The sequence below is a fragment of the Apis mellifera genome, linkage group LG5 (genome assembly GCF_003254395.2).
Source record: "Apis mellifera strain DH4 linkage group LG5, Amel_HAv3.1, whole genome shotgun sequence".
Taxonomy (NCBI): domain Eukaryota; kingdom Metazoa; phylum Arthropoda; class Insecta; order Hymenoptera; family Apidae; genus Apis; species Apis mellifera.
Genome location: NC_037642.1, coordinates 3286039 through 3307523, shown reverse-complemented (window position 1 = coordinate 3307523; position 21485 = coordinate 3286039). Strand labels below are relative to the sequence as shown.

The 21485-nt window shown below is 32.9% G+C and overlaps 1 protein-coding gene and 1 long non-coding RNA gene across 2 annotated transcripts; both read right to left on the bottom strand.

Moving 5' to 3' along the window:
* Positions 1–10741: 10741 nt before the first annotated feature.
* LOC725074 (omega-conotoxin-like protein 1) lies at positions 10742–14355 on the bottom strand. The gene is made up of 3 exons (XM_006560014.2): positions 14210–14355; positions 11703–11812; positions 10742–11173 (listed from the first exon to the last, which is right to left on the bottom strand). The coding sequence occupies exons 2-3, from the start codon at positions 11790–11792 to the stop codon at positions 11039–11041; spliced, it is 225 nt and encodes a 74-aa protein (XP_006560077.1). The 5' UTR covers positions 11793–11812; positions 14210–14355; the 3' UTR covers positions 10742–11038.
* Positions 14356–19804: 5449 nt separating this feature from the next.
* Positions 19805–21176, bottom strand: LOC113218776. Its single transcript, XR_003304685.1, has 3 exons — positions 21076–21176; positions 20834–20961; positions 19805–19825 (listed from the first exon to the last, which is right to left on the bottom strand). It is a non-coding gene; the product is annotated as an uncharacterized LOC113218776 (long non-coding RNA).
* Between the last annotated feature and the right edge of the window lie 309 nt (positions 21177–21485).

The following is a 21485-nucleotide window of genomic DNA, read 5'->3' as shown; positions in this document are numbered from 1 at the left end:
GTGCTTTTACACGACATTATATTTCTGAATTATACACAGAAACGTGTTGCGGGAGAGGATGAAATGATCCAGAAGTTTTAGGGACTTCAGTCGTTAAAATGCTTACACTTTCCACTCCCTTGTGTTTCATTAATTATGTCTGCTTGAGGCGGCTTTGAAAAGTCGTCTCTCGCGTGACCAAGAGAGGGTGTGGCTGTCATCCGGTTAGTCGACGGATATCTGATATTAAGACGTCACGCTCTCTTACCGGTTATGTAAAAGCTCTGACGTGCTGTTATTTCATTTTAACCAACCTACGTAAATTATGAACCTACGTTTGATTAGTTTCTAACTTTTGACCAAGTGTCATCGCTATCCTGATTAAAATATTTTTTACTTCCTGTATATACTAGAAAATTCGATGAGGAGTGAAATTAAACTATTACTTTTTTTTTTTTATTCACGATGAATTTTTTTTCGCGTAACAAGTTTTTTTTTCGAAAAGAACTTTGTAAGCGAATTTGTAAAGAAAAGAAAAAAGAGAAAGGGAATAGAAATCATTTGAGGTAACTCTTGCGTGAAAATTTTTTTATTTAAAAATTGTATTACATGTAAAAATTTCAGGTATAAATTTGTACTTTTTCGAAAAATTGTATTTTCTTATACTATGTATACCTATTTTTGAAACCATTTAATTTAATGTACATAAACCGCTCGTAATACGATATTTCGAATTGAGAATATGAGAAATTAAATTAAAGACGAAATAAATATATTCATTTTCCGTGGGAAACTAAATTTATATTTACGAAATGCATAAATATTCCGTCTTATTATCATCCAATCCAATACCTGCAAGAAAGGACAAGAAAGGAAAGATCTAAATGTAATAATACCTAATTACATTTTCCAAGGGAAATTCACCATTTATTAAAACATATTTGCAATCGAAATTCGCACAATTGAAATTCGTCCTCGCATAAAACACGTCGACGACGAAACCAAACCGTTGCATCATATTAATAACACCGGATCGATACCTGCCCATAATTTCCCAAAACTCTACCCCATTCGTTTCAACACCCTCCAAGACAAATTGCAACGAGGGAGGGGAAGAAAAGGATGAAAAAAAAAAAGAAGAAAAAATCCTTCCCTTCCCCAAGCAAATAATAATAACAATAACAATAACAACAATAATAAAAACCTCAAAAAAATACCAGACCACCACGTTCGAGATATCTCTCGATTTCAACGATATCCCGGAAGTCGTTGGCGTCTTCGAGGACGGTACAAACCCCCTCTCTCTCTCTCTCTCTCTCTCTTTGGCGAAGGGGTTTCGGGGCGAGGCGAAGATAGTCGAAAATCAAGTTGGACCACGGGTTTGGGTAGAGTTCGCATGAAAGGCGTACGGGCAAAACGGGGCTCGGAGGGAAGACAATTCACGGGCTTAGCCGCGTAATAAGAGACCAGTGTTTTTGGCTCGGCATGGGACGATGTTGTCCGGCCGCTGGATCACCGTGCACAGGGAGGGAGGGAGGGAGGGAGGGAGGGTAGGTTGAACGTGGGTGGAAACGTGGTGGTGGGATGAGGGTGTCCAGTGACGATGGGTCGCCATGGTAACCGACTGCACCACCTCGCCACCCCGTGCATCCCCCACGGCTGCAGTTTGAGTTTGCGAGCGGAACTGCATCCTGCAGAACCGGGTAGAGGGAGCGACCGTGGGTTATGGGAGGAGGGAGTTGGGGGAGGGAGCCGAGGGAAGCGGGGAAGCGGGGGATCGGCGGCTAGAGGGAGGGAGAGGGGGGGGGACCCTGAATTTCGGTGGATAAGTGCGGCGCTAGGCAGGCCGGCTAGGGAGGGGAGGAATGGGTCGCGGGGGAACGGACAGTCACCCCTGCGAATCTATGTCTAATGATTATCGCGCATCCTCAGACCACCCGCCGCATCTCCCATGAAATTTCAGACTTCCGCGTTCATTAAAAATGTCAGCGTTCCGCGAGATTTTCGTGGGGAAAATGGGGGAGGAGGAGGGGAGGGGAGAAGATCGAAACACGCGAAGAGCCGGACACGCTGATTCGTGATGTACACTACGTAGGTTCGTGTAGCGTGGAATAAATTCGAGGTACGATTCGATTTCTTCTTCGATGGTATGCCGTGGAGGAGGGTATATATATGTATGCGTGTGTGTATGGGAGATTCGTTCGTGGTATTTTCGTGTGGTGGTTGAATTTGGCGATGGTTTATCGCGTTTTTAATATCGAATCAAGGTGATTTGAAAGTGTGGAGGATTTGGATTTTGACATATTTGGAATATACGGGCGACGACTGATATACGATTTTAGGATTTTAGAATGATGGGATATATATAGTTGGTGGGATAATGATAGATAGACGCGTGACGCATGTATGAAACGCATTTGCGAAATGTATGTACGGGATAAACATGATATCTCGAACCTCTGTATCCAAAATATTTTGTAAACAAATGTATCCATGTTGTGAAAAATGAAACTTGCTTGATATTGTGGATACAATATGTTTTTTTTCGTTTCCCCTCTCCCTCCGCCCTTTCTTTTTTCTCTACTTTTTTTCCTTTTTTTTTTTTTTTTTTCGAAACCTGTAGCGATTCGAGAGAAATGGGATTACTGTGATAGTAACGCTCCGAAGTTGTGGGAATAAAATGTATAAATAGATATTTTCAATAACGTGTAAATATATCGATAAATTACCGTCAAATTGTAGAGAGAAAGATGTCTCTCTTGGAGCGATTAATATTTTAATGCAATTAAATCTGATTGATTGTATTTTTCTTGGTACATATTTCGAATTCATTTGTATCCTCTGATGCCTTATTCGATCGATTAACAATTTTTTTCGTATTCCTTTTTCTTTTTTTTTCTCTATTAAATTTAATAATTTAGATAAGAAAAGAAATACATGTCCAATAATTTAATTTACGGTATTTTTGTATAAATTTATATACATAAATTTTCTTTAGAAGAGATAAGTGAACATTTTTATTTTTTTAAATGTGTATCAAATTTTTCAAAATACTTTTCACACAAATTTTTATTTTAAATTGTTATCTCGAATATAAAATTCTGCGATCTAACTTAATTATCAGTTATTTTATATATAAATTCTAACAGATGCTCTGCTACTTATAGACGAGACCTAGACGTTTCTTACATTCATTAGTCAAACAACACAAAATTACCATGCGACGTGTAGATCACTGCAAGCCGCGCAACGTACTTTGATTAATGCATCCTCCCTTTCTCTCTTCAAACATATCTATTTTAACATCACGTAATTTTCTTTTAAATGCATCAAGAATAATTACTGATTACATAATCACGCCGCAATCGGTGAAAATGATCGAACATCGCAATTAAAATTTATTGTCAAGCAACATTTATCAATTTATCTTGCAGCAAAGACAGGATAGAACCATTTGTAACAATTGTAGGGAAATTAAAAGAAACTGCTCCATAGAATTATTACTTTGACTTAACTTAAAAAAACATATTTTTTTCATACATTAATTAGTAGCCATTGAAATGGATAAACAAAATAATAATCATATATAGTAATAAATTATTAATTCAAATACCTCTTTTAATTCCATTTTCCTAAAAAGGAAAAGATATAAATTATAAAACGTAACAAAGAAAATATATCACATTACAAATATATTATATAATTTTGTTTTCTTAAAACTTACTTCTCCCTTCCTACAACATCTTCGAATTTAACAGCCCTTAAAAAAGAATCATCTTTTATTTTTATTTTATTGCAATTACTTCTGAAATTTCTAACGCGATAAGAAACCTAAATACCGATAATTTACGATACCAATCAATAACGATTTTTATTCCAGAACGAATCTCCTTGAACGGGGGCAATCGTAGGCTTTGAAACACCGTATTAGGGCTCGGCACGCTGATGGACGTGCACGCGACTTTCGAAGTTTTTCGCGGGAACTTCCTGTACGGAAGCCCCCGCTACATTATTTATCTTATTTATCGGAGTTTGCGCCATTTTCTGATCAGATCCCGTGATAATGGTCACGTATGACCCGCGTCGGCGGAGACAGCACACAAGGTGGCGTGCCAGAAAATTATTATATGCCTTACTTTGCCGTCTGTCCGCCGAGTGAATATTTTATTAATTCCATAAAGCCCGCCTCTGCACGCGCCGGAAGTATTCTTCGTCGCTGCAAACTTTCGTCGAATTTTCGGCCGCGTCGTTGCAACGGCTGCGCCAACCGGAAGGAGAGGCAAGCGCTCATAGAAGTTTGCTCATCGAGTTCTTTTTTTGTCTTTTTTTTTTTGAGAAAAGATGATATCGATGTCTCTTCTGTGAATCGTAATTCACATCTTATTATTAAATTGGTGTATTGTTAATGATGTCTTTTATTGGCAAGTAAAATTCTAAATAATTTGCAGCATCTTTTCGTCGTTAATCGATAATCTGTAATAATATTCAGGAAAAAGTAGCTTTTAATCGGTCAAAAATTAATCGATATTGCAGTACAAAAATGGCAGCCGATAAGCAGCATTTAATAAATTTGCAAAAATTAATTGCTAATTAATTTGTGATCAACAAAAATCGTTATTTCGTGTTCAACAAAAAAAAAGTGGTATCACAAATTCATCATTGGAATGGAAAGATCATCCGTTTATGATTCTTTTTCCAAAAACAAGATCAAATATTATTAAATTTCGTCGATAATAAAGGAAGTTTTGTCGAAAGCATGGGAAGGTCCTTCTGGCTAGGTTTCCTTACGTTGATTCAAACTATGAATTTATGCAAATCGAGATAAGACTGGCAAGTATCCACGATCTCGACCGACCCTCCCTAGCCTAGTACACAGGCTTACGTTTCGAACTTTGTGGCCTCTGGTCTAAACCGACTGGTCCACCCGGACTTAACCGACTGTTAAGTTCGATTCGAGTTACTCCGAAGATTGAACCCGTTTAATCCGCAGGATCGTAGGAAAATGCATCAGGAGTTGACTGTGCGAATACCGCGTGACATCCAACGAAGGAATCCCAGTTTCGATCGAAATCTTGGAATACGACGAATGTTGACGCGCAAACTACGGACACGAGGGGCACGAGATTCCACGAGCCATAACAGGAATCTCTTACGAATCGAATCAACACGTGTTCCAATCGTGACGAGATTCCTCGAAAAGAGGAAAAATTAAATTAATCTCTCTACAGTGATCAATTTCGTTAAATCAATATAATATTATTGATCGATGAGAAATAATTATTTAAAGAAAAAGTCGTCGATGAAAATTACTTTATTTGAGTGAAAAAGGATATCTATGTATAAATGTTTGAAATTTTTTATTATATACAAAGTTTTGCTTTATAATTAAAATTAATACCTCATAAAATAACTAAATGAATATTTCTTTAATGACATTCATGGAGAAATAATTTGATATCTAATTTCTTAAAAGGAGCAAAATAAGCCCAGCAAGCTTACGAATATTCTCGAACAATATTTTTAATAATTAAACAGCGTGTTGAGTTTAATTAATCTCGCGAATACTTAAGGAAATAGCTACGATCGAATTGTTGTAAATTATTTGACTGTACCCTCGCTCGTTGCACAACTTGTCGAGATACGAGATTTCCATTGTTACTTTATTGCGTGTTATATTCCCGGTCCGTAGAAAGATACGACACCAGGCCAGGTCTCAGGGAAATAACGAATGCAAGAAATCAATTCTACAGCGTGATAACCGCGTGTGTGCACGTAGAACGCACATCCTAGCCGGAAAGCGGCTTGGCGGGCGATAAGATCAGTCGCGTGAGCCAACTCGAGGGTAGTTTGCCCTAAATGGCTAGTCCCATTTCCCTCTTCTCTAAGTAGCTCTAGGTATTTGTACTGTGTCGACCGTGCGCTGCCTGACTATCGCCGTCTCTCACCAACACAACCCCCCTCCCTCTCGCTATCGTAAAGGCCTATATCGCGCTCCCCAACCACCCCCTTTTATCCGTGAACGTGAGATCGAGATACGATAAAGGAGGGGGGAAATCACTAATGTCCGCTCGTGTCTATCGTGAATAAGTCGTTTTACGCGACGAAAATGTTGCTGGATCATTATTACTATTTTATCACTCGGAATTTTTACAATAAAAATCTTTCTTGTAAAATATTATCAATTCGCAGAACGAGTTACTAAGTAATTTAAATTAGAGACACTCTATCTCCATCTCGCTTCATTTAAATCCCTTATAATTATAATAAACGTGTATATAAACCTCGAAATTTTTATAGAATCGATTTTTCAAAAAAATGTTTCATAAATGAACGATCATCGAATATAATATAATTTCATTAGCCTCAAATATTAATTCCTTAAACTCCATGAAAAAATTCTCTTTTTATGAATCTCCTTTAATACATTTATTCAATCAACGCGTAACCTCGATTCAAAACGATCGCTCCTGAAACCGGATGGAGGAACAGCGCTTAATCCATCATCGAGCATGCCGAGTGACGAGTTGCGGGCGCGAGTTAGCGACTTACAGGGCGAGGAGGGAATCCGGGATGGGGCGCAAACAACGCGAAGCTCTCGGATTAATCCCGGAATTTGCCGCTGGGACCGGTCCCCGGCGAGTTAAGGAACAATTTGGGCAAAAAGCGCGCGTCAGATTCGTCAGCGTTTCAACAAGCCGCGTTGTGTTGTACACGGTTTCCGGGGCGAGCGCTCCTTGCACTCCTGCTGTCCTTCTCGCAACCCTGGCTGGAGCGCTCTCTGGCCTAGGCGAATCCTCGACTCGAACGAGAGCTGCCTGAAATCCTGACGTCCTGACGTTGCAGCGCCACAGCCGACAGAGGCCTCGCGAGCCAAGCTCAGCACATTGCTGTGTGCCTTCCGGCTTACATCCGACAATGTTTTCATATTATGCCGCCACCCCCCCTCCTTCTACTCCCTGCAAATGTTTACGGCGTGCCAGCTCCATTATCCCCCTTCCTCCTTCTTCCACTCGCCCCGCTCCGGGGTTTCCAGCGCGGAGTTCCTCCTTTCGACGTTCGCCAATTCCGTGGCGAACAAGCGAGAACCGGAATTGGCCTGGAACGTGTCTCCAGAGAGAGAGAAGCTTCTCTGCCTTCCGACGAGAACGGGCTTAAAAGCAGTGTGAAGTGACTCGGCTTCCGCCTCCCCGGAAGAGAACTTGAAAGGAACCACGAAAAGGGACACTCGACACTCGGCTCGAGTACTTTCCTCGAACGCTCGCCTCGTTCGTTGTCTTCCTTCCTTCCCTCGAACGTCTCCCTCGTCCTCCCTCCCCCGCGATTTTTTTCGGCTCCCAACTTTCGCGCCAATTCCCCCGACGAGTTCCACAGCTTCGCGTGACGAACGAGTCACCTCGAGGTCTACGGATCGATGATCCTCTTGGTCTTGATTCGGGTCGAGGTAATCGATTTGTAAATCAAGTATATAATTTGTTTTTTTTTAGAGGAAGAGAGGAATTGGAGAAGAAAGAATTATGGTACGTTAATGTTATACTTACACTTTTTTGTTATTTTTATATTTGATGCAATTTGTCTTCCTTGTGGCGTGGAGGGAAGGAAGAGGAATAATATCAAAAAATGTTTTAAATTCCTCGATTTAAAATTATACTTTTTTCTTTCTTCTTTTTTTTGTAAGATATGAAAGCACAATTTTTTAAAATAGTTTCTTATCATAGATCTTCCCGATGTTACTTATTTGAATATAAAGCGTTTAATTTTTTTTAAAAAAGTTGTAATATAATAATATAAAAAAGAAGATGGAAATATAAAAATTGTACACGTCTATTAAAGTTTCTTTCTGGAGATAATTATAAAAATACTTCAAAATTTTTTTCTTTACATATTTACTCTTCTCTATTTCAACTTTTTATTAATTATCCTCTTTTATTAATTATAGAAAAGAAATCATCAATATCTCTGTTTATACGAAGATCGAATAATATAGAAATTGGAATAATTTCAAAATTTAAATAAATATCTCTTTAATACTGAAACGTTGAAAGAATTAATGTTCAATCTCTTTGGAATTGATCGTTTCATGCGCGTCGAACCTAAGACAGAAGGTATACCCACACAAGGTATGAGAGTATAACATATGGCAATTAAGCTGGGACACGATAAAGTATGACGTACAAATATTTGCCTAATAATGCCTTTACCTTCGATCCACTAGATAGGACTGTTTCCATCTTATCAGAGTCGCGCGGATCGAGATTCGGAGAAATAAAAATTAAATAAACGCCAATCAAGGAAGAGTTCATTTCATTGCCTGGCTTATTGAACGGGTTATGAATCATCTTTGTGAAAATAAAATTGACTAAGAAAAATAAAAGTATACAAACATATTGTGGAATACAATAATAATTTAAGAATTAGAATATTTTAAAATTTTCAAAATCATATAGAAAATTATTAAAAAGACAGTTTACAATTTTATGTTATCGATTATTTATGAAAGATAGGATAATTATCGTTGAAACAAATATTAATTTTTATAATTTCAAGCATGATCATTTTCAGGATTAAGAGATTAATGAATATTATTACTCCATTATTCCAAAACTATATTTTCGTTCCTCATCGTAAACGTTTGACTTCGATTATCACAGATTAAACGGAAATTTAACGAGCGTAACAAAGAAAATACGTCTAGGAAATCAAGATTGGAGGGCACCGTTGCCCTCCTGCGCCCATCTTCATCTTTCTTTTCCCCCCCTTCCACGACCGTCAGGCGTAACTTGGGCCAAAAAGAACTTTGTAAGCTGTACGATGGTCAAAGAACGGAAGCAGGCCGGCCAAAAAGAGTTGAGGCGCTTAACTTTAAGCTGAAACTAATGAGATTGAAACGCGACGGAAATTTTGTCTAACGAACGGAAGAAGCTTTCGGTCTTTGATTCAAAGTACATCTACTTTTCGAAATTAGGATGCTTTTTAATGGACCATCGGGTATCCAGCTCGACCGATATAACTTTTGACCCAAGTGACGAGGCTTTACGTTCCTCTTCTTCGATTTTTAAACAACTTCGATTCGAAAATTAAAAACTCGAAATACCATGGGGATGGTGCTTAAAATTCTGTTTCCATCTCTAATTTTCGTTAACGTTTTCGTGCACACGTTGCAGAGCACAGACGATAGATTTCAGAATATACGTAGAATTGCTCAAGGAATTAGTATATCATTCAAGTTAAAGTACGTATCGTTTCAATGTACTGCAACATTGATTTAATGGGAAAGTTTGAAGCATGCACACGGAGTCACAACGCTACAATTATTGCTATTTAGATGTAGAGATAGATTTAACATAAAGCACGAAAATGATCCTCCTTATTGACTATAATTCATAAAATCGACATCCTTTCTTCATTTCGCAAAAATTAATAACCAATTTATCATCAGAATGAAGAAACATTTCGCAAATTGCTTAAATATACATTAAATTCGTAAAAGTTTGATCAAAAAAAAAAAAAAGAAAACAATATTATCGAATTTAAACGAACTTTTTCATCCTGGAGGAGAAGAGGGGGAAAGGGGCATCTGATTAAAAAACAGAAAAAACGTAGGAAGCGAATCGATGCACCAGGAACCACTAATGTTGGAAAAACAGTCGATTCTCAGAGAGCGAACATTAACGTTCCCTAGATGTACCCATTTTTGCCCGACAGGTGAAAAATCAGTGACGACCTATTACATTATCAGCGAGGAATCTCTAGACACCCTAAAGACCTAGGTCCGTCCACGAGGCGATTTCGATTGAGCCACATATGGTTGATCCAGTTGTCGACTTTATCGAATGATAAGTCGAGGCGATTAAGCAACACCCTTTCTCTTGTCGCGCACCTGTCCTTTTTCGTGCCAGATTATTATCGTCGCTCTTTTTTTCCTTTTTTCTTTTTTTTTTTTTTGTCTAATCTTTTCGCATTTTCGATCGAGGAGAGGCTTTATCGAAAGACGAGGCACGCGTTTCACAAAACCGGATAATGTTTTGTCCAAGATGGGGTATTTAAAGGCGATAGCAAGTTCGAAAATCGCGATACGACACACGCGATCGGGCAATACGGCACGTAACGCAATCGAACGCCGCTCGAATTTTCCACCGGGCATCGTGCAATTACATGCTTGATCGCATATAATTTTCTAAAATGTTTATCTTCCAAGCAAGCTTGTTCGAATATCGTTTCGAGTCGAATCGGCGGAATTTCATTTCATAAAAACGGTATCCTCCCTCTCTCTCCTCCCCCTCACCCATCCCATTGCAACAAGCTATTATCGGCGTTCCAGGCCTCAGAAACGCAATAATCTCGTACGAACTGATAATAATAATCGTGTGCCTAATAGTCGTGACCTCTCTCGCGGTGTGGAAATCTCTTCCACGCTGTTTAACCTCATTCGCTTCGGACGAGTCATTGTTAAATGTTTGAAGAAATTATTGGAGTTCAACAAGTCTTTTTATTTCCCTAGCTTTTATTTATTTATCCGTTCATTTTGTTTGAAGATGTTTCAAATTTTTAAAAAACGATAGCTTTTTAAGCTTGTCTAATAAAGATCAAATAAATATTTTAAATGGATATGATAATTCTATTATTATTATTGTTTGCTTATTTCGATCTTTTATTCCATTCACGAAATAAAAGATTTATCATTGATAAATAAATTATTTACTAAAGATTTATAAGATTTTATATTTCCATATTAACGAATTCAGTCGAAACAAAAAAAAAAGTATTTAAGATATAATTTTTAATATCAAGCCAATATTTTGATCGATCCAGTAACAAGACAATCCTTTCCTTGAATTTTTAAAAGAAAAATCACACGTGAAACAAAATTATATTAATTCGATTGCATTCGCGTGCATTTTTCATCCCATTTATTTTCCTTTTTTATCTCGTATATTTACATTAATCACTCAGTCGTCTATCTGTATTTTGTATATTGTTTAAGAAATTAATTTCGAACGATTTGATTCCATTCAATTCCAGAAAATTTGATATACAATCATCATTAAAATATCTTAATCGCTTAATAATCTTTCCCCTTTCTGCCAAGGATCTTTTCACGCTGCTTCATCAGCTCCTCCTCTGTGATCCTCACTTGACACCTGTTCGCATACGTGTGACACCATGTGCCGGGGCAACAGTCGGAGCTGGACACGCACTGAAAATGAAGAAATAAATTCATATTAGCAAATTTATCAGCTGATATAAAACGGCGTTGGCCAACAGTATATGTTGCATATTATTACGACTGCTTTAAAATTCTATTTTAAGCTCTCAATGTTCACGAGACTCCAGTTAGCCGGGGCAAATTCGCGTAACCCTGTTATTATTTTTACGTTTGGAACCCTCTGTGACTCGTTTCCCGCTCACGTCGAATATTTTTGACACGTTCTTAACACGTTTTGTACCGTGATAATCGTTAAAAGTGACAGTCTCATCGAGAAAATTATTTTTTTGTATCCATTGATTGAACATTGACAAGAACAAATATTTTGAGAATCGTTGAATAATTAATTTTAAACGTCTTTCTCATATATCCTTTTATAACTTTATCTAATGTGGAAAAGATATAAATAAAAATATAGATATTTTTATTTCTATGAGATTATAGACACATGGTTGTTATTATTATTATTGTCAATTTGAATGAAATTATTGATATGTAAAAATAACAAAGTTATACTTACGGAATCACCGTGTCTGCCACACTTGGAGGCAGCTGAAACGATGTTCGTAGTCAGCAAAAGGATGCAAACGAGAAGAATAAACTTGGACATTTTGCAATTGTATTTTTACACTGAAAATAAAACAAAAATATCACATTCTAGAATTTTTGCTTTCTTTGCTATGATTATGTCGTTTCGACTAAGAAAAATAATAATTGAATAGTACATAATTTGCAATATCTTTTATTATTATTTTTACTTGAATCTATTTGAAAATTAAACTGATTAAAACGATAGAAACGTTATGTACAGCATTGGAGAATTATTTATGATGTAATTGATGACTAACAAGAATTAATTGCTATCTACAATCAACTCAATTATTTTTTTATTTATTTACTTATTCACTTTATTTCACATTTAATTTAACTTTATATAATCTAAAAAAATTATATGTTTGTGATCTTAATTCGATATAGTCAAGTAAGGATCACGTAAAACTCCATATTTCTATTAAATTCGATACGTTTACAAAAGAATTCGAAGGAAAAGTAAAATTAAGGAATTAAAGACTGTATTTTTCAACGCAATTACATCTCATCCGATTATATCTATAAAAAGACGCGAATCAGATAAGGTCAGCCATAGATTCATGAAATTCTAGCTTATTACGCAACTTGGTAAATATATATACAAGATCTGCGCACGAAGAACGTACGCAGGTGTCCGTGAATGAATCATTAACCACTGACCTGACTCGTTCTTGAATAACGAACAAATGACTAAAGCGTATCGCCACGGCTGACCATGAACGGTATCAATCTACTTAGCCAAACATATTTATCGTGTATTTACTGTATAACAGAGTTCTTTCATGTTTAATAAAACTCATCCTTCTTTTCCTTTTGTGAAACTCATCATGAAGAATTGATTGTTTTCATTCAACCGAAATTATTTATATTTTTATAAATATATCCTATATATAATATAGAGTATCCTTAATTATACAAAGAATGATTTTATGTGAGACAATAAGTCGAAAATATGGAATAAAATTTTTTCACTGAGACTTCATTTGAAAAAATTTTGAAGCAAAATTAGCTATTCTTTAATTAAATATCTTTGATAAAATATTAATAGCTGATTTGTATATGTGAAGGTATAAATAAAAATATAGAATAATTTTTCTTTATTTAAAAATGAATTCTTGAGAAAATTCATATTGATTATATTTCTTGACTGTTGAATTTTTTTAAAAGTCAGAAGCAATAAAATTTTACTGCCTATTTTATTTTTATTTTATGTAGAGTAACTACCTATTAATACATTCTTATCTAATCGGAAAAACCGGTTATAATTGCATTTTAAAATTTTTCAATTTCATTTTAAAACGGAGCCCCAGATTTGATCCTGTATTTTCGACTAATTTTTTACATAGAATTGTCAGCACTGACTGGACACCCTATATAATTCTGTTATTGATCGCGGCTTTTCTATTTTTACGAAACGATTCAAGATAATATTTTAATCCTAAAACACAGATGTTCGTAATTATTAGGATTGATAAAGCTTTCATTGTCTTCTTTGTCAGATATAACAAATTTCATTATCGATTATTAATAAAGCAATAATAAAATAAAATTAAACTATTGCACAATTATTGCAATAAAATAAAGTACGACACAATATTGTATCGCAGTGATAAATCAATTTTACGAATATTTTGTAAAATAATTTTGTAAATGTTAATGTTTCAGTTTACCTAAAAAAAGAAAAAAAAGAATACAGCGATCTTAAAAGTTGAATGTATACTAATCTATAGCAATCTATAGTATTCATCTATAGAAACCTATAGTATGTTAAAATGAAAACAATAATACGTGATAACAAAAGTTCAAAGTTCATTGCACGAGTTAACGAAATCGTTTTACTGTTGACCATTTTCTTATCTTGAAGAAGTCTTCAAAAAAATTTAAATACGATAAATCAACTACGATAAATTGAATATTAAAAATACATTATTTCAACATGAATTATAATTCATTATTAGAAATGCATTTTATTAAAACTATCAATTTTTCATTATATTTTTATATATTTTTATATATATATTATATTAATATTATATTAGATACATTTTCCTTTTACATTCATTAAGTGTTAATAGTAATTATAGAAATGAAACAAATATAACAAATGGCACATATTTCTATATAATAAAAAAAAAATAACGTTAATGGTTATAGTAATATTCGAGAAAGAATCGAATAGATTTCTATCCTTGTTTCCACAATTTTCTCAAATCGAAGATAACACAGACACTTGTGTATTATCACTTTTCCATTGACCTTTTCAATTAAAAAAAATCACGATTAAATAAAAATCAATCACTAGAAACTATTATTGTTAAAACCAACAAATTGATGTTTCTTTTAATTAATTAAACACTTTTTCACGGCTCAATCGATTCAATTTTAATCCGAAGAAATCTATCCTTGATGGAGAAACTGCGCATAAATTCTACTCACCAGAAGAGGCTGTGGAATGGTTTCACGACGCTTTCTTCACAGCGATAGTCTCAAGAGTTCGACCTTAACTGGTTTCTCAACTTGCCATATACTATGCTTTTATACCACGACATCGCGTCATTCTTGCCTCTCTGTTAAGTCTGCCTGTGTATATGTGTGTGTGTGTATATGTGTGGATACACGCGCGCGTGGCTGGAAGAGTACAAGAGGTAATAACGAGAAATGTTATACTTCTTGCCCACGTGATTCATTGTTTAAGAAATGCACACGCGTTTGTCTCGCCCTTTGTTACGCCGATGAATTTTCATTTTAACAATTTGCAGTTGAATGAATTTTCCACTCTTCTATTCCTCTTCCTTCCTCCTCCTCTTTCTTTCTCTTTTTAAACGGGAATCTAGAATCTAGAATCATTATTAAAATTTTGTAAGGAAGTTGTTATTGCATATTTTTATCCAGATGGAATATTATGTTACAATTACGTTACAAAAACTGATAGGGATCTGTAAGCAAATATCATACGAAGAGGAAGTAATAAAGTTATATGTACGTATAGACTTTTATAGACTTTAAAATTATTTTTGTTTATTTGTCACTGAATGAATCTAATTATGATAAATAAATAAAATAATTATCAAACATTCATATTTATATACAAATGTATAAATTAGATTAATATAAAAAGGAAAAAAATGAAATTAAAATTAAAAAAAATTCAATTAATACTTAAATTCATTTCTTAATTCTAATAATCAAATAATATATAATGTATAAATTATTTCGTTCAATAATAAAAAATACTCAAGAGAGATACGAAAATTTATAGATAAAAAAAGATGAATTTGTAGCAAATGGAAAATACGTGATACTTTCCGTTCTTGGAAGCTGAATGTACAGCGATATATAAATATATATACACAATAAATTTTTATCTGTTTTTCTTTCTTCTTTTTTTTTTTACACGTTTATATTGATAAAATATTTTAGATTTAAGACCACAATATAACCTTGTGATTATTTGCCTCAAATAAAAAAGAAAAGAAAAGAAAAGAAAAAACGAGGAGGAAAAAAATCGAATGGATAACGTTTAGAGAATATATAAACTCCTAACGCGGCATGAATAAAAATAACACGGAAGTCGATAAAGCAGAGAAATCTGATGTCTTTGTTGCTTGCAAATTTCATTTTCCAATTTCACGATAAACTGTGTGAGCGTAAGCAATGAAACCTCACCTTTGATCCTTGTACTAGACCTCAAACATTTTGCTGTATACGTATCTTGCATCTTTTGTTTTAATATAAAGTAGAAAAAAAAGGGGGGAGATGGAAAGAGAGAGAAAAAAAAGGGCAATATGTTGAATTATAGTAAATCTGGAAATCGTTTTTTGGGCCCAATCGTTATTTGTCTACACGAGAAATATAATACTCCTGCATCAAAACTCTCGATACATTCGAGAGAAAGTCGAAACCTGATGAAACTATTTTCATCGCAATTATAATTCACTCCGATTATACTCTAAACTGTATAACAATTGAAAAGAGGCGGCCACCGCGAACATTCTTTTTCCATTCGTCGCTATGAAATGGTCGAGCACTTTTTGCTTTCTGCACCGATATTCCATCGACTGCATATTGCAGGCTTTATACATTCCATTGATCTGCCAACAAAGCCCTCTTGTTCTTTAATTCGCTTAATAGGAAACAACAGGAAAGAAAACCGAATCATCCGGTAATATTGTCCTTTTATCCGTAGACGGTAGCCAAGTGAAAACGTCGATTATTTCTCTTTTCCTTTCCTCTCTTTCTCTCTTTCTCTCTCTCTCTTTTTCTCTTTTCTTTTTTCTTTCTCCCTTTAGTGTCACTGAATTTCGCCACGTACCACGATCCGGATTTCTCTCTTTCCCTCTCTTTCTCTACGATAACTCTGTTTTTCAAAATATCACCATACGATACGACTGTGCGTTGTGATATCGAAATTTACAATTTTTTATGTATTTTGTTGTTTTTTCCTTTTTTTATTTCAATTTCGTTCACTTATCGTCGCAATGAGACGAGTTTTGACGAGTTGGAAGAAAGTTTATGTCATTTGAAAGCTTTGATCTTTTCCATGGAAATTTCTGTGAAAGAAAGTGTAAGTTTCTCTTTCTTGGCAAATTTAGTGTATTTTCTTTTCTTCTTTTTTGTTATTTATATACGTATATATACGATATTATTTCATGGTTACTACACTATGCGTAAAGCAACAACGTGTCTTTAATTATAGGCACGCTTATAATTAAATCAACCTTGCCAAGTTTTGTATTTAGTGTACGGGCCGTAAGTGTACCGTGTCCTTTCATCATTTTTGAAAAGCTTCGCGCATCGTGTGCACCTTCCGTCTATGTGAATTGTTAAAGAGAAGAGTTTTAACGCTAAAACAAGTAATATATATGTTTTAAATTTATTTTTACATTATTTTAATGTATGCAAAGAATCTTTTTTTGATTATAATGATATGTATAAAATGTAGATAAATTTTTACAACAAGTGAATTGTTATTAAAATGATATTATTCTTATTATAGATATATATTTAAAAATAAAAAGATCAAAGCTAAGCAAAAAAATATTTATTTTTCATTTTATGCATATTTACATATCAATTAATATATCAAAATTCTTAAATCACTGATTGAATAATTATATTTTTCATTAGTAATTAAATTGACTAATTATTATTATATGTATATAGCAGTATTACAAGGATTAAAAAGATGCAAAAATTATTTTTATTTTTTTGTCATAAAGAATATTAAATATCGTGATATAAATTATCGATATTTTCTTATCTTCACATTATTGACAAAGTTATTTAAATATCTTGTTATCGCAAGATTAAAATTTAAAATATAAGTAGATATATCATTTTAATCCAATCAATTGTGAATATAGATCATTTTTTTAAACAAAATAAATTTATTTTATTTTAAAATAAGTAATAATATAAATAGAAGCAATAGATTTTTATTTCGTTTAAAGATTTATAAGAATAAAAAATAACAGTACTGATTTTTGAACAATTTTCATGTATTTCTAAAACAAAATTCCAAATACATTTGTGTATGAGTAATTCTTAGTTATTCATAGATATTTATAAAAAATAAATGTATTGTATATCATCACTATTTGCGAATATCTAATCAGAATTTATTTATATTTGCAAAGTTTCCAAACTCATTTTACTCGAAAACAAAGCCTCATATGAAAAAATTTATTTCTTTTTCTTTTCTTTTACTTTTACTTTATTTTCTTTTTACATAGAATTATCCTCTGCCTAAGTGTACTATAGAATGATCTGTGTAATCGAAGAAATAGAATAAATGAAGTTATAATTAAATTAATAAGCAAATCATATATCGTTTCTTACGTTTATTCTCCTTATATGAACGTATATGATCATTTTGTGCTAATTATATATATTTTTATAGAGAAATCTAATAGAAAAATATAACAAGAGCATTGTGAACATAACTGCAAACTTTTCTCATATTTCATGTTGAATTCCATCCGATTGCGCATAGCTCATAAAAATTCACCATTACATTCGTTTTTGCTGTTATACTTGTGCAATACAAAATGTGCAGTGAAATTGAAACATTACTTCTATTACGTATGGCTCAGCGGGTTCTGCGATTATTCCTCAAAAATTTAATAATTATATTTCACAGGACAGAGATTCAATACCTTTCAGAGCGAGAAAATAGATATAATGCAAATTTAAAATTTCTTGCAGAATTAAAATATTTGTTCAAATCATTTTCTTTCACTTTAATATGCTTTGAAATTCTATATTTTATTAAAATTGCAATTTAGCATTATTCCTAATGAAAATGAGATTGTTGATGTTAGGATTAAGTAATTCTAGCTTTGTATGGTATGATATATCTCAAAAAAATTAGAAATTATCTTTAATATATTTTTCATTAATATATTCTGTTGCAAAAATTCAATAAACAATTGTAATTTTTTAAAGTTCTTTTGAAATATAAATAAAAGATTTTTCAGGATTTGAATTAAAATTTTTAAATACATTGAAAATAATATAATATAATTCTAAATTTGGATCATTTCTTTTTTTATAATCTTTAAATCTTCTTCACCTCTATACATATAAATTATGTTTTATTTTATTTCACTGATCTTTTAAAGTTTTCCAACTCTGTATCAAGTAAATCACTAAAATATTTACATTTAATCGATGTGTTTATTATCGAATTAAAAACACTTTTTGTACAAAGTGTTTCCCCGTAAATCAATTACGGCAAATAAAGATTATATTTAGTAAAAAGAACTCTGTCAATAAAGCAAAGAAATTAAACAATATTTGTCAAACGATAAATAATTCATATTATGTTTCATTGGAAAATGTGGTTGCCCGTGAACCTTCCTCCGCTTTATCATTTACTAATGCGACTCTCTAAATTGCGTATATTTCAATTCACACGATAACATACAAACTTAAATTTAACCATAACGTTATGTGTGCATACTCTTTCGAAATTGATCAGGCAACTGTTGATAAATGGATGCGGTCCGATTCGATCAATGGATAACAAATTTCAATATGTCATCACTCTCAGTGACTCTTATTTGCTTATTTACCAATTATTTATTTAACATATTATAAATTATTAATCTGTTATCTTAATATCTTAAATGTATTTAAAATTTTCATATTTTTTCATCGAATAGAAAAAATATTTATAGACAGAGATAGGAAAACTTTTTACATCTATTTATTTTCTATTTTAATTATTGTATGAATATGTTATAAGCCAAAAAGTTTGTTCAATGAAATTTAATAAAACATTTGTACTTAGAATTTTAAAAGAAAAAAAGTGGAAAAATTGTTCTTGATTTTCACGAATGTATCATCAAAAATATAATGTAAATTATATGTATATAAATTTAAAATATAGTGATACCTATTAAATATGATACTTTCCTAACAATCATCTAGAAATAATAAAAAGATTAGCTTTAAAAAAATATATACACAACTTAAAAAAGTCGATATTATCATTAAATATTGAAAGAACACTTTACTCAAACTGCTATATAGTTACAAACTACAAACCAATTCATATCAAATATTCCTCACTTTATCACTATCATCACTTGAGAGCTTCTAAAATAAAAAAAAATGAAAAATCCTATTAAAATTCCATTATCCAGAAATAAATCATATACATATATTCACAAGAAATCTACATAATTTTCAATTGAAAACTAATAATTAATATTGGATGTTGAAAAAGAAATGATTCCAAATTTTTGGTCAGTAGATATTATGTTAAACATAATATCTCTTATAATAGAACGTACATATATAAATATGCATATATGTAAAGAAAGTTTTAAGATTTCAATTTAACGAATATCTAACTAGATTTCTAGGGTTACGAGATAACATTGATATCGATCCATAGTTGATTCATTGGGCCTGGACAGGTGACGAGGCTGGATCTTCTGGCTGATTTCCCCAGCCCGGCGGTGATACCGATGGACTCATTTTCTTGGTGCATCGTCCAGCCCATGGGTTGCATACTAACGGTGCACAGCAGTCTTTGTCGTCGGAGCACTACGGCAAATTACACCCGATGATTAGCCATTCACGTGCGTACGAAAAGAGCCGGTCGACGTGTCGCGAAAAATTTCGAAAAATTATCGGACGTCGCGCAGGGATTCGTCGCTTTGTAAACAAATGTACGACGAGTCTATCACTAAATTGCGTGCCATATAGCGGATTGAAAATGTATTTATACTCTCTCTCTCTCTCTCTCTCCCCCTTTTTATCTCTCTTTCTCTCTCTCTCGATCGTTTGCAATTTAAATAACGTATCGGATTACGTTTAAAAAGTTGTTATACACACGTTGGTTGGAACTGTGTGTATAGGTATTGGACATTATTTTAAGAAAAAGTTTGAACGATGAATATTTATTACATGGATATAATTCTATCGGGCTACGTAGCAATTCTTTTATCTTATAGATATTATTTTGTATTTGCATAAAAGTTAATACAATAATGATTATATTGTGTCAACATTTTCAACCGAATGAAACATTTTCAATTAAAAGAGTACTTATTATCATTATATACTTTTACACGGTGTATTATGTGATGTTTTAAACGGTTTATTCTTTTTGCGTTATTTCTATCTTTATATAATAATTAAAATGATTGGTTATTATTTCGAACTGTTATTTTCTTTTTTTTTTTTTTCGTTCGTCTCAAATAAAATATTATTATAAATCGATTAGAGAAAATTTCAGAGGAAATTTGAACGGAACAATGTTTGAATAACAATCTTATTTATATTTTACACAGAGACAGGTGTATAAGTATTAATCCAAAACTGAAATTCATTGAGGATTATGAAAATTTAATTGGAGCCAGTCATCATTGGATATATCGAAAATGATTGAAGAACGGAAATGTCATTTGAATTTTAAGTAAATCCATTTTGCATCCATTTCTCACTAGTTCAATATTAATAACGAAATGCGAATTATACCAACAATTATATTCCATTTAAAAAAAATCGATATTCTTAAAATTTAATCGTTATTGTTGAAAGATTACTTACTAGTAAACCGGGTGGTTTGCAACCCATGATTAATGGAATCATCGCGAAGCAAATGGCCAGAATTACAAACAGTGTTCTCATTTTAAACGAACAGTTATGATCCGGCAAATGTAAAAATTATAAAATATCTGTAAAAAAAATTGCAGCAAGGATACCATAGAAATAAGTCATCGTCTTTGAGTTCGTTCGTGGAAAAAAAAAACAAATGTATATTAATTAATTATAAATAATAATTGACTTACCTCTTTCGAACCTTTCACATACTTTACAGTTTTCTGATCATCTTCGTTGTAACATGGGTATTTATACGATCGACAAATCAGAAGATAATATTTTTTTCTATTTTTTGACGAAACGTCTTGACGATTCATCGGAGTGTTTTTTCTTTTTTTTTTTTTTTTTTTTGATCGCTGATACTATTTTATCAAGATCCAACCACAAGATAAACTTATGGAATAAACAAATTGCTCCTATCTCCCTGTTTCTAGGAAGAAAAATACCGAACCCCCTGTCGTTTCTTATCTCAATAGAGCAAGCAGTTCAATGAAACAATAATTCCTTTTTTTCCACAAATAAGATAAATACAAGGTGAGTGTAAATACAAGAAAATGATACGTAAGACCATTTCTTATATACTTTTATTATTTTCCTT

Excerpts from the sequence above, each read along its gene's own strand:
- LOC725074 (XM_006560014.2), bottom strand. The coding sequence starts at position 11,792 with ATGTCCAAGTTTATTCTTCTCGTTTGCATCCTTTTGCTGACTACGAAC. Across the intron at positions 11,174-11,702 it reads GTGGCAGACACGGTGATTCC|TGCGTGTCCAGCTCCGACTG; the intron begins GTAAGTATAACT and ends CTTCATTTTCAG.